Source organism: Gordionus sp. m RMFG-2023, chromosome 3 (assembly GCF_954871325.1).
Source record: "Gordionus sp. m RMFG-2023 chromosome 3, tfGorSpeb1-WG-v2, whole genome shotgun sequence".
In the NCBI taxonomy this organism is placed as follows: domain Eukaryota; kingdom Metazoa; phylum Nematomorpha; class Gordioida; order Chordodea; family Parachordodidae; genus Gordionus; species Gordionus sp. m RMFG-2023.
In genome coordinates, this window is record NC_088777.1 from 10,177,831 (window position 1) to 10,193,324 (window position 15,494).

The following is a 15,494-nucleotide window of genomic DNA, read 5'->3' on the forward strand; positions in this document are numbered from 1 at the left end:
CTCTCATTTATAATGAATGTATTATTATAATTGTTTGGCATGAATATGAATTTATTGATATAATGTCTATACCTTTAAAATTATATTTAGAATGATAGCAGAAAATTATTCAGAAATAGTTTTATTTATATAATTGTTTCTATGATTCGATTTTTAATATCATTGTAAAATGTATTATAATGGTCTGTAATAAAAGTATTAATTTTTATAGCATAACATTTTCTCCTATTTCATCTAAAAATTTAATAGATAACCCCGCAATAAATTTATCCTTCCCCCCTAGCTAATCCCACTACTATTCCCTAAAAAATTTGACTGCGAACTGTTCTTACCCCCCCCCCCCCCCCACCCCCTCTTACCTCCTGATTAAGTATGATAGCTATTAATGGTGTATCAATAGCTTTTTGTGCGATATCATTTACACTCCAAAGGGATAGCTTCTTGCGCGGTCTCATTTACGCTCTAAAGGGTTTATTCAACACCTGATGATAGCTGAAAGATAAACGAAAACATAATTTAGTTCTAATTTTTATTTTGATGTGTTATTTTAGTTTTTTTAACAACCTTGCGAGTAGTCCAGTTCAAAAGTCTGGTTCAACTTCTAAAAAGAGCCTGATTAATATTTGAGCCAAGATAATATTATGTAGATTTGGCAAATAGATATCCAAACATCTATGCCAACTATGACAAAATCTCTAGGCTTACATATTATTATTAATTATAATTTTAATCGGGTCATTCTTAAAACTCTACAGACTGACTATTTATCAACACTACTCGGGAGTTAAATATTTTAAAAAATAGCCTTAAAAAATTGTATACAAAAGAATAGAAAATAAAACATATATATATCATTCATGTATTTTAAAAGTTTCAGTAAAAATGGTGAGCGTCTGATTTTTTTTAATAAAAAAATATCTCCCCCCCCTACCCCTTCCAATAAACAGTTGCCATTCCATCCCCTCTTCCAACTAAAAATTCCTGGGCTATAGATTTCAATTCAAAAAGATATTTATATTTTAAATATAAGTATTTAAGATACTGCTCAATCAGTTTAGAAAAAATATTTAAATTTAGATAATATAATAAAAATGCTTCATACCTTGTGAAAAAAAATATAATGTGTTTCTAGAAATCAGCTTTTTTTATTTTTTTTAAAAATTTTATCACGTAAAATTTTAGATACTCTAAAATTATAAATATTTATAATGTCATCTTTTTTTGTAATTTCACCTAATGTTAAATATAATGAAGAATTTATTGAATCTTCCTATAATTATGATACAACAAGGATTGAAAAAAATAATGGGAAATTAAATGTTTACCCATTAAACCATAAAATGGTATTTCGAACTGTAAAAAAGTTACCAAAATTAGGTGTTATGTTAGTTGGATGGGGTGGAAACAATGGGACAACTTTAACCGCTGCTACATTAGCAAATAAAGAAAAGTTATCTTGGAACACTAAAACTGGAGTTATTGTAAGTTTAATTTTCTATTCTTAAAAATAATTATAATTAAAGCAAGCTAATTATTTTGGATCGATTACCCAATCTGCTACTATACATTTAGGAGATAATAGTGAAGATGGTCAAATTTATGTTCCCCTTAAAAATATGCTGCCAATGATAGATCCAAATGATATAATTTTTGATGGTAACTATTTAATAATGCATATTGCACACTCCTAAAATTTTTATTCTGTTATTATTTTTTTCCATTATATTTTCTATTTATCTATTTTAATAAGGATGGGACATATCTTCCATGAATTTGGCTGATGCTTTGATAAGGGCCAAGGTTATTGATTACAATTTGCAAATACAATTAAAACCTATGATGAAAGGAATGAAGCCAAGACCTTCAATATATCAACCAGATTTCATAGCAGCTAACCAAGCTGAGAGAGCTGATAATGTGATTAGTGGATCCAAAAAGGAACAAATGGAAAGAGTGCAATTGGATATTAGAGATTTTAAAGCAAAAAATAATTTAGATCAAGTATTTGTTCACCTCTTATATAAATTTAATTTGTTTTTTTTATACTTAATTGTATTGGAAATATGAATTTAGTTAGTTTTCATACTTAATTATACAGGAAATAATGGTACATCTTTCATCAATTTTTAAACAAAATATATATCCTACCAATATATATATAAAAATTAATTATTTTTTATTTAATAAATATATATGCCCTGAAAGATTCATTTTGTAAAAAAATCAATGAACATTAAGAAAAATTATGTTAATTCCTCAGTTATTCATATCATAATATATTTTAATTTATAAAAAAAACCATGAAGAGAGCGATTTCCAAATTTTATTTTCTATTTTTAAAAAAAGATGATCAATTAAAAATAGGAAGGATATGAAATTTATTTATAACACCATAATATAATATTTCTGGTAAGGATTTCTAAGCCTCCTTAATCCAATGACAATTTTAACTAACCCACCTCCCTCACTCTATAATTTTACCCCCCCCCCCCCCCCAACTCCCTCTGAAAATTTACTCTCCCTATTAACTCCTACTAAATCAAAATTACAAAAAGAGAAAATCCCAATCAAAACTATCTCCCCCCCCCCCCTTTAATTTTAACGATGCTCTTGAATCATGCCCACCCCCTCCCTTTGATAGAAGCCTTTGATTTCTGTTCTTAAATCATATTGATTTAGTTTTAAGATTGATTAGAAAGCTGTCAATGGAAGAAAAAGAAAATTGTTCTTAGGAGTAATAAATATGGCATTAAATTGTAAACTCAATGGGGATATAAAATTCAATAATAGTTTATTTTCATTATATTATGTTCGATTATAGCTGATATATATTAAATAAATGTAATTCTTTGACACTTTATTTAATATTATGCAAAAATTATTTTGGTAATTACACCCACCAAAAGGTTTTTATTTTGTAACTATAAAAGTTCACTTTTTCTGTCATACCGCACCATAATTTTGATTCCTCACAATAATTGGGAATCTAATATTGTGCTTAAAATTTGAAGCATCTACTTTTTACCAGAAATTTCAAATGAGAACATGCAAATTTGTAAACATATTTTCTTTACCTTAAAAAACGCATAATATTAAACAAATTTTTTAGATAAAAAAAACGTGAAGTCCTTTTGCCCATTTTGTAAACCTAAGCTATATTCAGCCAAACACGTTTTTTTTTCTGACTATTAGGGATCTGCAAGATCCCGTTTTGTCCCGTTAAGATATTTTTGCGTAAGTTACTTGACCCAGTTCGTTGAAGTTTTTTTTGTACAAATCTTCCTGCAATCACATTTTAATATCTATATTTAATTCTCCCCCCCCCCCCCCCAATGTCAATTAAGGCTCTTATATCCAGGGTTTAACATTTTGAGCAAAAAATCTTCGATGAGCATGATCAAATTTTTTTACAAAAATATAAAAAATATTCCCAGATGAAATAATTCTTTTTTAAAAAAATATCAAAGGGAAAATCGAAGAAAATTTTTTTTATAAAACCTTTTTTAATTTTTTTTTACAAAAAAATATTCACATTTTTTGATCTTTGAAGATTTTTGAATTTTGAGCAATGTTAAACCCTGCTTGTATCACATGAGATTATTTTAGGTTTTGAAGATTTATGACAAACCGTTTTACAATAATTGCAATTTTTATATTTGATCATATAGTATAATTTTAAGTTTAGAGCAAAATATTTAGGAAATAAGGTTATTGTTATCTATTTTCAAATAGTAAAATCAAAAATTTTTAATGCCCAGTGGCCCGTTAAAATTTTATAAAATGTCTGGAAGCCTATAATTTTATAAAAAATATGGTATATATATAATAAATTAGCCAAGCCGAGCCTGCTTTTGGAAGGGCCCAGCTTTGCGGATCCCTGCCTACTATTGATACCTTTTCAGATTATAGCGATAAAATTGTTTTTCAACAAAAAAAAAATTAAAAAATGACAAATTAGACGCATTTTCTATTTATATTTGAATTACAAATTTTTTTTAAAAATATTTTTTGATGATTAATCTTTTTTTTTTATGTTTCGAGCCCTAATATGCTATCCTTTCCATTTATTTGTTTTTAGATTATGGTAATATATAACTTATGTCCTAGACCCTGAAGAAATATTGTTCATAATATATTTAAATAGAAGATTTTGAATTTTAAGTATATCAAATATTGTTGTTAAATGGCTCGAATTTTATAAGCTAATTCAATATTTTAGCCAAAAAAAAATTGTGCAAACTTCGAGATTTTTAAAAATGTTTGGTTTCGAGCCTTTTAACAACACTAATATCAAGGTTCACCACGTGCCCAAATAATTTTTTATATATACTACTCTTTTGAACTTTTATTTATTCTATCTTTTTTTTTTATTATGACTAGTTTGTACTTTATACGAAAAAGTAAAAAGTAGACAAAATTTGAAATGTAAATATTTTTTGTATAAAAATTTATTTTTTGCCCACTATTAATTACCTTCTTTATTTTGCTATATTTTTAGGCTTAATTAAACTCGGTCATAAAAAACACTGCACGTGTCGAATTGTAGTTAGAAGCATATGTTAGTCAAATTTTTTAATTGAGAAAGAGGTCCACAGTTTGATTTTCTCGTAGACCGATGCCAATCGATATTAGGTTCGATCTGGACTTGAAGGAATTGTTTGATTTACATCTATTTTGACGTATATATTCCAAGCGAGGAAGGGGGTGACTTGGTAATCTAAATGAGAAATCGATGATCGGGCGAAAATAATAAAATCTATCACGTATGTTTAGTCACGGGATGGCTTATAGAATATATTATAATGGCGATGATGACTTTTTAATTTAATATTAACGAAGCGGATCTTATTATTCCTATACAAACTATATTTGTTCATAGGTGTCACTGGAAATTTCTTTAGGGATGCTCATTGGGGGGGGGGTGCTAAGCACTGTTTCTCCTTAGCGCCAATAATTGTTGTTTTGTTAGTTATCGTTTTTCATTTTGATATTTGCGAATAAATGTAAAAAAATTCCAATTTTGTAAACAATATTTTGTTTTTTTTTACAAAAAGCTGAAAGAAAAATTAATTTATTTTATGAATAATACATTTTGTTGTATTTCCGTTTCCCGCTTCTGGAAATTTCAATGGAAAAAATGGCTCATGTTCTTATAAATGTTTAGTTTTGACACTTAGCTCCGGTTCTAAATTTGATATTAAACATTTTTTTTTATTTAATGATTTTTGTCAAATTTAAATATTTTAAATTTATTCCGTTAATTAATTACTAAATTATAAACATTATTTTTCTACGATTTGGATGAAATGCTATAAATTTTTTAAATCGCATGATTTTATTTTATTTTATTTAATTTTTCTTTTTATTATATTTTATAATCTGGATCCTGGTCTAAAAAGAGTTATATTTCCGGTTCCTGTTTAAAAAACTGCTAATAAGCAATAAAAAAAATTTCTTTTAATGAAATATAAACATTAAACAAACCCTATATCTGAAATGAATTATAAAAGAGGTTTTAACTTTTTAAGAGCAATATATGGGAGGGAATGTTCTTAGTAGGTACATAGATACCTTTTGGATTACCAGAATGTTCCGATGAAAAAAGGGCAGATTTTCGATTTACCTTGAAGCGATTATAGACTCATTAAGCTAATTGGATTGACAAATTCGTCTATTAATTATATGCAAATTCGATCTGGTTAACTTAAATCTTAGGAATATAAAAGATTTTAGTAATATATTGGGCACGCATGAGAGGGAACATTTGAAAGAAAATAGAATTATTACTACAAAAAAGTTATATTTTCAATTTTTTGACATTAAATTAGTTCCAATCGAGAAAAACCTTCCATAAGCAGTTGACACATAATGTGTAATATTGACATGTTATCAATAGTAATAAATTTTATTAAAAACATAGTAATTAATTATTCCGAATTGAATATTAATTAGATTTCTAATACATTAAATTATTTGTCAAATGAATAATCATATATTCTTTCGAACAAAACGAATAATTTACTATTCATATTCGTTACTAATCAATGATTCAATCAAAAGGAATCTAATAATAGATTCTTTTTTGAATAGGTCTGGTGTCACTACTCAAGACATATGATTGCTGTTAATTTTAAACAAAGTTTATAGGTTATAGATAATGGTTATAATTTATATTTTATTATATTGTCATTTGTCATGTCAATAATTGTTACTTAAAAATAATTTTTTATAATGAAAATCCTATTCAGAAGCCGAGCCCAAGTTCAGGTAAATTTTCCAAACCTAAGTCGAACTCATGTTTTTACTGTGACTGTCTGAAATTTTCTTTTTTTGTCACCCCCCCCCTGGTTTTACATTTTTTTACATTACATCATAACTTAAATATTGTTTAAATCAGGTGATTGTGTTATGGACCGCTAACACGGAGCGTTATAGCGAAGTCCGACCAGGCCTGAATACCACTGCCGATGAGCTCATGAAATCTATTGAGAATAACGATCCCGAAGTATCGCCTTCCACGCTCTTCGCCTTGGCCTCCATATTTGAAAATTGTACTTACATAAACGGGTCCCCTCAAAATACTTTCGTTCCAGGTTCGTTATTATTCCTTCTAACCGCTTTTTCTCCCTCTGAAACAGGGCACAATCGTGATTTCTTTAAAATAAGAATAAAATAATTATTTTTTTAAAATGTAAACAGATATCTTAGAACATATATTATAATTAACACAATGGCTCTCAAAATTTAAATATTAATATTTTAAAATCTGTGAAATTTAAAAAATCCAAAAAAGATATGTAGTTAAATAATTTCGGTATTGTATAAAGCATAGACATATATTTCCCCCATCTGTTAATCAAACTGATAAAGTAGTGCTGAAAACAAGATTTTATCTAGGACGAATTTTTTTAAGGTTGTGTCAAAAACCATTTTGAAAAAATCCAAGTTATAAAACCTTGTCAAATTTAAAAATTTTAATTGAAATCGTATGTTAAATTTATAAAATTTTCTAGAATTATGTTTTAGGAATATTTTTATTTTTATAGTCAAATCAAAATAGCTTGTTTATATATTTTGATTTTAAAGTTTCGAAAGTTTGTGAATTTAATTTTTTGATATAATAGGCACACTTTGAAATTAAAATCTATCGAACTTTTAATTTTAGAACGAAATTGATTGACATTAATATTAAAACATTCAAGAATAAAATTCTCTCCACTTTAAAAAACATATGCTACAATGGAGGTAGTTATAATTATGTTAATTTTTGTTTTATTTTAAGGGTTTTGTTTTGTTTAATTTGATTCAGAGACCTGCAGAGGTATCATTTGCACAGCCCGGCCCGGATTTAAAAAAACTTAGTCCCACCCGGATTTTCATTTTTAATTTTTATAGATAATATTCGACCCAGCCCGGGTATTAAAAATTTTTTTCAGGCCCAGCCCGTATATATTTAAAAAAATTAAAATACGACCCGGCCCATGTACATTACTTAGGGCCGGGCCCACAGATCTCTAATTTATACATTATTACTTTTTATTTGCAGTAATCTTTGCAAGATTATACGTTTATTATTTATCTTCATGAATTTGATATTATTATTTTTGATATCTACAAAAAAAGGCGGGGGGGGGGGGGGTTGGAAAATTTTGCTCCTTTATTCATGATAAATTATAACGAACATCTTGGTCCCATTACCACTATTAAAATTCATTTTATATCTTTTTTTAAACGGGCCTAAATTGCGTATAAATATTTGATTAGACTATTTTTAATTTTTTATTTTTGTTAAAAATAATAATTTAAGGAGTCATCGAATTGGCCGAAAAGAAGGGCGTCTTTATAGCCGGCGACGATTTTAAAACAGGTCAAACCAAACTGAAAAGCGTTTTGGTTGATTTTCTCGTTTCGGCCGGCATAAAACCTCTCGCTATAGTCAGCTACAATCACTTGGGAAACAACGATGGGTACAATCTCTCGGCCCCTAGTCAGTTTAAATCCAAGGAGGTTTATTCGAATTTCGCACCTACCTATAATAATACGAAAAACAAATAATATACGCCATTTTTTAGTCACATGGTGTCCTTTTTTTAACGCTTAATAATTTTTTTTCCAAAAACATAGTGCTATCATAACGTGTTAATTCGAATGTTTGAAAAGGATATCATGTGACTATGCATGTTAATTCGAATGTTTGAAAAGGATATCATGTGACTATGCATCTTTTTGAGACTCATCCTTGTGTTACGTAAGGCAAGAGGAAAAAAAGATGAAATGATGTGTTCGTATGCTAATTTTTGGTGTTGTGAAAGGTAACTTGATACTTTTTTCTAATGTAGCGACAAAGTAACTAGTTACATTTTAAAATATGGTAAATAATATAGGTTTCATTTATTACTCTTTATTTGTGATAATTTCCCAAATTCGGAATTACTATTTATTAAATATAATGTCTTACTTATATAGAGCACTACTATAGAACGTTTGTTTAGTCATTGAGGAAAATAAGCATACCTTTAAAGATACTAATTTTGAAAATTGTTTATTGTTAAAGTGAAATTAAAAAAAATAGCAGGCTACTTTCAAACGAGTCCTTTCCCCTAAACTGTTTCCTAGGGATGTCACCAGCAATTTTTGTTTATTCCCAAATAAAAAATAATAAATTTGTCGAATTAATTTTTTTGCATAATATATGCTACCCTATAATCGTTAATAGAATTTTTTTTTAACGATTAAATGGTGGCTAATTTTTATATAGTCGAACTAAGGGTCTTACCTATACTCTATTTTTTAAAAAAAAATTAATATTCTACAAATTATTATCCTACTTTGTTGATATGCTTTAAGAAATTGCTTAGAAAAAAAAACGACTGCTTAGAAGTTGTATATCTAAAACGAATTATTACATATTCGATTCGTATTTTACGAATACGAATAACAAAATTAAGGAAAATATATTTATCGAATAAATTTTTCTGTTATTCGACCGAAATCTGCTAAAATTATTCCCATATAATTTGTAAATTTTTGAAATTATTCTTAAAACCCCGTATTGCATATTGTGTATCACATTCCACCTACCACAAATTATATAATAAATCTCTTATAAATAAATTTTGAATTAATTGCATGGTGTGTGATTAAAGCAACAATTCATATTTTCGACGATTCGAATGTTAATTTGGGTCACACGATCTATTATATATTCGCATTTTATTACACACTACTTTTTTATAAAATTATTTTTCTCAATTCTCCACACATCGGGAAAAGATATATTTGACTAATTTAAAAACATGAAAATTAGTTAAATAAAAGATAAAAATAAATGTTTATGAAATTATTTTATATATATTTATTATTTTTGATAATTATATTTTGATCATAGGTGGTTTTAAAGCCCCATTATGCAATTAAAATATTTTATTAGAGTTTTATATTTTCAGAATTATGAATTGTGCTATCATCTATAGCGAAGATTATAATTTAGTGACAAGATCAACCCAAAATAATGATGATTTATGTAAATTTAAAATATATGTTCTTATAATTCATTATAAGTATCTAGATTCAATGAAACAGATAAATTCGAAGAAAATGAAAAAGATGAATTCGAAGAAAATGAAAAAGAAATCGTCAGGATAAAAATGGTGTGGAAAAACTGTTTAACAAATTTACCATTAGTTTTCCAAAGTGTAAAGACCTATAGGCGAGAATATTAGCGTGGGTGAGCAAATTTTTCTTACAATGAGCAGGTTGAAACGATATAACCCTCAATAACCCCCCAAAATCGGGCTATAAACTCTCCTATAAGGAGATGACGGCTTTCTGCACAATTTTGAAGTATATTCTGAGAGGATGCTACCAGCGGAAAATTGTCTGATGTTGGGAGCAAGTGACAATTCCATGCTGTGAATTCTTATATTCCGCAGCAAATTAATTATTAAATTATTTTTTGATTACTTGGTTTTGTTCTCCGAATTTGCAGGTAGTACTCACACAAAGAGTGATATTTTGCGTGGCCATGGTCAGAGGCAATCGACTTCCAAATATCCTTCCCAACAGATAAGGAGTTGAATAAAAATGGTCGAAGATTTTTTATTTAAAAAAAAAATAATAATAAACTGATTAAAGCTTAATTCAGTGAAGTGGCACGACAATAGTGTTGTGACTTTATTAAGCAATTTTATAGGTGCACATCCATTAATAGATTGTTAAAAATAAGATAAAAAAAAGGAAAAATATCATTAAATTTATAATAAATTCATGGGAGGATGTAGATCTCAGAATCTTTACTTGCGTTATATAGAATTCATTAAATCAAGAAAATGGTATCATAGAATTCTATTTCATATATTTGACATGTTTCTCATATATTCATGGCTGTTATACAGGCGTGATTGTATCAGTATATCAATAGCACGCAAGGATCAAAGAGTATATAATTTCAAAATTTCGGTGGCGGAAGTCTTTTGCAAATATAGCAAAGCCATTTCAAACACTATGCCAAAACTCAAATCGGTTTAAACTGGTTATCGTGAAAGATGTAAGAAAGGATCTGCCCAACATTTACCAAATGAAATTGTTAGATAAGATCTAACGGCTTGTTGACCCAAATATATAGATAAGAAAAGGGTATGTAAAATGCCAGGTTGCTTATTTGCAACAAAAGTAGCTTGTCAGAAATATAGCTTATATTTATGTTTTACACCCAAAAATAATTATTTTATAGATTTTCATTAAAATTAAGATGTTCAAACTAATATTTGTAGTATTTAAATAAAATTTAATTATATAGTTTAGAGTATAGTAAAAATTATTGAGAAAAAATTAGAAGTTTGTATCCCTTAATTGCATAATGTGTATTTTATTACACATACCGTAAGAAATTTAAATTTTTTTTGAAAAAATGTAGTAATTATTCTAACAGTGCTCGCAATACAGGGTTAGAAGTATTTAACATGTTTCCATGCCGAATTTTATTTTCCTGTTTTTCCAGCAACTAATAAATAACATTTTTTTAAAAATTTTAATATCCATTTTTGGCAATATTTTTCTTATGGAATTTAATTTTCTAATCGAATCAAATTGAGTAAATTTTATAATTTACGTACGAATACGAATAAGAATTATATGATTCGGAAAAGCGATTCGTATTTTTTGTAAGTATATTTTGGGAGTGGCCTTATGTTATATTTTTATTTTCGGTACAAATATATTGTTGCATATGTTATTTTTTTATGTATGTTTATTATGTAAATCGAAGTTGTTTGTTTTATCGATTAATATATAATATTATCAATGTTTTTTTTTATAAAAATAGGATTCATTTCTTATAATAGATTTTATTTTTGGATTATGATATCGATATTTTGTTTTTTTTTATCGCGACGGAAACTTATGAGACCACAATTTATCGAGACTATTTTTTATTTATTTGACCGAATTTATTGAGACGATTTTTTAATCTTTATTTTTAATACCAACTATTTATATAATATCAATATTGTAATCCAAAAATCAAAATCTACTATTTTTAATATCAAAATAAGAAGGAAATCTTTTTTTTTACAAAAAAAAACTATCGATAAATAATAATATTACATATTAATCGTTAAAACAAACAACTTCGATTTACATAATAAACATATGAAATATGCCCCCTTTTCTATGTAAAAATCCAGGGTTGGACAATTTAAGCGAAAACATACAAAAAAAACAACTAATTTACATCGCAATGTTATGATATTTTTTTGTTTCAATATAAATTACCATGTGATATTTATTTTTTTCATTGCAGTTATTTCTTTAAATAAATTAAATTTTCGTTTTAAATTCCTTCGATTAAAATTTGTAATTATCTCGAAAGTAGCTTGGAATGTAATTAATTACTTAAAAATTTAAATGTAACTAGTATTATAACAAGTTACTTTTAACAACATTTATAATTTTATACTAATGGATTTGGTAAAAGACAGGTTAAAAGAAAATTGACATACAAAAGCATATGGTAAATATGAAGAAAAAAGAAAGCGATCATTTTTTTTTTAAAAATGTTATAAGGAGAGAACGCTGTTAAAAAAAGAAAAAGAAATCATCATTATTGTTATCATTATTCAGATCTCTAAAAGCAACGTAGTTGACGACGTTGTGAATTCTAACCGAATTCTCTATCCAGAACCTGGTTCAAAACCGGACCATTGCGTAGTTATCAAATACGTTCCGCAAGTCGGTGACAGCAAAAGGGCGATGGATGAATACACAAGCGAACTCATGCTCAACGGCCACAGCACCATCGTCATCCACAACACTTGCGAGGTTTTTAACTAAAAGTCGCAATTATTTTCTAATAATTTTTTATTTTCTCAGGACTCATTGTTGGCGGCACCAGTGATTTTGGATCTTTTGATATTGGCCGAATTGTTTGAACGGATCAAGTTCAAGATAGTTTCGCCTGAAAATGGTATTTAGTTTATTACCTTTTATTTTGATTTTTTTAAGCTAGCACTATAAACCATGATCGACCTCAAAATAGCTAGATTGATATATGGGATTTGATAAATACGATTATAATTAGGAAAATTAATTATATTTTCCCAAAAAATTAAATGTATATAGGCTATATTTTATTTAAACTTTTTATATTATTAGACAAACATTTGAAATTGTTTCAACAAATCTTTTTTTATATTGCTATCAATGATGTATATATACCACTAGATTAGCAATTCATTAATTAAGTGTCCCTACATAGAAATGAGTTATAGCGCTATTTTGTGGTTTGCACTTCGACTAATTAATTGTCTTTCATTATATGAGCGCACATTAATGTTATTTAATCGACTTGTAAACGATAAAAGGACGTTACAGCAGACTCCTATGTATGAACATTTTAAATGCATTTAATGAATGAATCACCAATCAACTAGTTTATATATATCAATGACTGCAATCAACATACTAAAACATCCCCCGCCATAAATTTCTAATGATTAACGCAAGATTTAGAAATTAAATAACTAAATAGCCACCACTCTCAACATCTTTGGGGCTGGTGACCCCATGATGATGATGATAATGTTAAGTTTCTTGCGAAGTTTAAAATTTAAGTACTTTTTTCTCGAAGATTAACTAATTTTAACATAAACCCGCAACACATTTTTCGAACTCTAGCGGACATTTTTTCATACTCCGTAGGATTCGTTGATTTCTAAATTTTTATCGGACCAGATATTAATCTTTTTTAATATTTTGTTTTTCGAATATTTGTATGAAAAATTTATTTTCTAGAATAATAAGATAATTGTTTATTATCCTTAAACGCGAATAATTTTTTTCGATTTCGTTGAAATGTGCTTTTTTAAAGGTCCAATGTAAAACAAATCGGACATTTCTTAAACAAAATGTCAGACTTGAATCCTTAAAAAAATTCTCGGATTGGTCGAAATTTTTACAATTTTTATTGGATCAGACTGGACTATAAGAAATATGTTTGATGCAGGACTCCGGTTAAAATTAATAACAAAAATGAAAGCGCGAAAATCGTTATTTTGATAATAATGTTAAAAACCAAGTTTTTAAAAAAATGAAATCTCTATTTAAATAATGATTTTATTATTTTTGACTCGACAGATAGCTCGGTCCAATATATATCTATTTTTATATTAAAATACACAATATAAACCTCAAAAAAATCTTAAGCTTCCTTGGAAGCAAAAGAAGAGTTTCAACCCTTCCACCCGGTTATGAGCGTGCTAAGTTATTTGCTCAAGGCTCCCCTGGTCCCTAAAGGAGCCCCTGTCATAAACGCTTTGTTCAAGCAAAAATCCTGTATAGAAAACTTAATAAGGGCCTGCGTCGGCCTTCCACCTGAAAATCATATGTTGTTGGAGTACAAGCTTGTCGGAGGTTAGTCATTTGTGCTCTTTTTTTTTATTAGGGAAATTTTCATTAAGGATAAGAAATGATGTACGAAAAAAAAGGGAGGAAGTAAATGTAAATTTTCTGCTATATTTTATTTTCATTCATTTCATTGTAATTTTGTGCTTATAAAAATCAAATCTTTGCACCATGAATCATTATATCTTGTAAAGATGGGTTTAAATAGGATATTATATTATGATAATGTATTTCAATCTAACTATGAAATCAATGTAGGCGTTGAAGCCACCCAAGCATTCCTAGGGGTCCCAGAAGGAGCCAAAAGCTCCTCCGGTAAGGCTACTTCTCCCGCCTCTCCTACCCAGGCGCACACGGGCAAAATTGAAGATCATTTTACCGCTAACAAACCAAAGGAATCCAACGAGAAATTTCCACCTCCAGCTGTTCCAACCGGAGCTCCTTCTAACACACAGCACGCGTCGTCTGTGCCCCACAAGAGTGCTTCTAAGCAAAAGTCGCCTCACGTGATTGCTAAGAAGGAACCTTCGACTCCTACCAAGCAAGCGGCTAAAAATTAGATCCATTTATCTAAAAAACATTCATCATTAAAAAATTAATCTTATCGTTGTTGTAAATCTTTTACTACAAATTATTTTAGATAATGTTTTAATTATTAAATTAGAGTTTAATTGATATATTTTTTAAAACCTCCATTTTTAATCAATTTTTTTTTTAAAAACTAGTTAATTTAAAATGTGATATTTTTTTACGCCACTTTTATATACACTATTATATTTTGCTAGGAACTTTTAAAGAAATAAATATAATAGAATTCATTTTATTATTATTATTACAGTAATATCAATATGGTGCTGTAAGCGATTTTGAAATTATTCATATTTTTACCTTTTATATGTGTATTTAAACACGTTTTAATTTTGTAAAATAAATAGTGCAAAGCTTAAATCAAATATTAATCATTTATAAAACATAAATTATATTCTGCATATATCATTATATATTTTTATTTTCCCTTTCCTTCATATTCAAAGTTTATATAATAATGGTTATATTTTAATGATTTATTATTTATAGTATAAAATGTTTTTTTTCTTTCGTTAATGAATAAAAATTATTATTTCTCATTTCTCTAAAAATTAATTATTATTTGGAATAAGCTTTAAATGTATTTATTCAAATAATATATTTTTTCAATTTTATCTTTATGAAAATCAAATATTTATAAAAAACGATTCCAATTTAAAAAAAATATATCAAAAAATAGCATAATATATAAAACTATATTAAAATAATATGGATAAAACATGTAAACAATTTAAAACAAGATAAATATAAAAATTTAAGAAGTAACTTGGGTGGAAGCATCCAAGGAAACTAAGATAGTTGCTTAGGAACACTGATTTGAGTTGATTAATATTTCATTTGCTAAAATCTTGAAAAAATGATAGCTTAGGGACTAATTGGTAGAATTAACTATTGGAAAAAGTGAAATTCTGAAAAGTCGTGGTACTCATATTTATGACCTTTCGGTTGTAATAATCGGATCAATATTTAAGTTAGAGGAAAATTGGGAGACAGAAGTGAAACCCCGA

The 15,494-nt window shown here is 27.5% G+C and overlaps 1 protein-coding gene across 1 annotated transcript; it reads left to right on the forward strand.

Annotated features, from left to right (window-relative positions):
- The first annotated feature begins 1,180 nt into the window (after positions 1 to 1,180).
- LOC135925779 (inositol-3-phosphate synthase-like) lies at positions 1,181 to 14,926 on the forward strand. Its single transcript, XM_065461252.1, has 9 exons — positions 1,181 to 1,481; positions 1,524 to 1,656; positions 1,751 to 2,001; positions 6,398 to 6,593; positions 7,808 to 8,007; positions 12,121 to 12,318; positions 12,370 to 12,463; positions 13,702 to 13,908; positions 14,158 to 14,926. Exons 1-9 carry the CDS (start codon positions 1,209 to 1,211, stop codon positions 14,457 to 14,459), a joined length of 1,854 nt encoding a protein of 617 aa, XP_065317324.1. The 5' UTR covers positions 1,181 to 1,208; the 3' UTR covers positions 14,460 to 14,926.
- The last annotated feature ends 568 nt before the right edge of the window (positions 14,927 to 15,494 follow it).

Bases quoted from the DNA above. Each gene is read 5' to 3' on its own strand.
- LOC135925779 (XM_065461252.1), top strand. From the start codon at position 1,209: ATGTCATCTTTTTTTGTAATTTCACCTAATGTTAAATATAATGAAGAA. The intron at 1,657-1,750 runs GTAACTATTTAA...TATTTTAATAAG, and splicing joins AAATGATATAATTTTTGATG to GATGGGACATATCTTCCATG. The intron at 13,909-14,157 runs GTTAGTCATTTG...AAATCAATGTAG, and splicing joins GGAGTACAAGCTTGTCGGAG to GCGTTGAAGCCACCCAAGCA.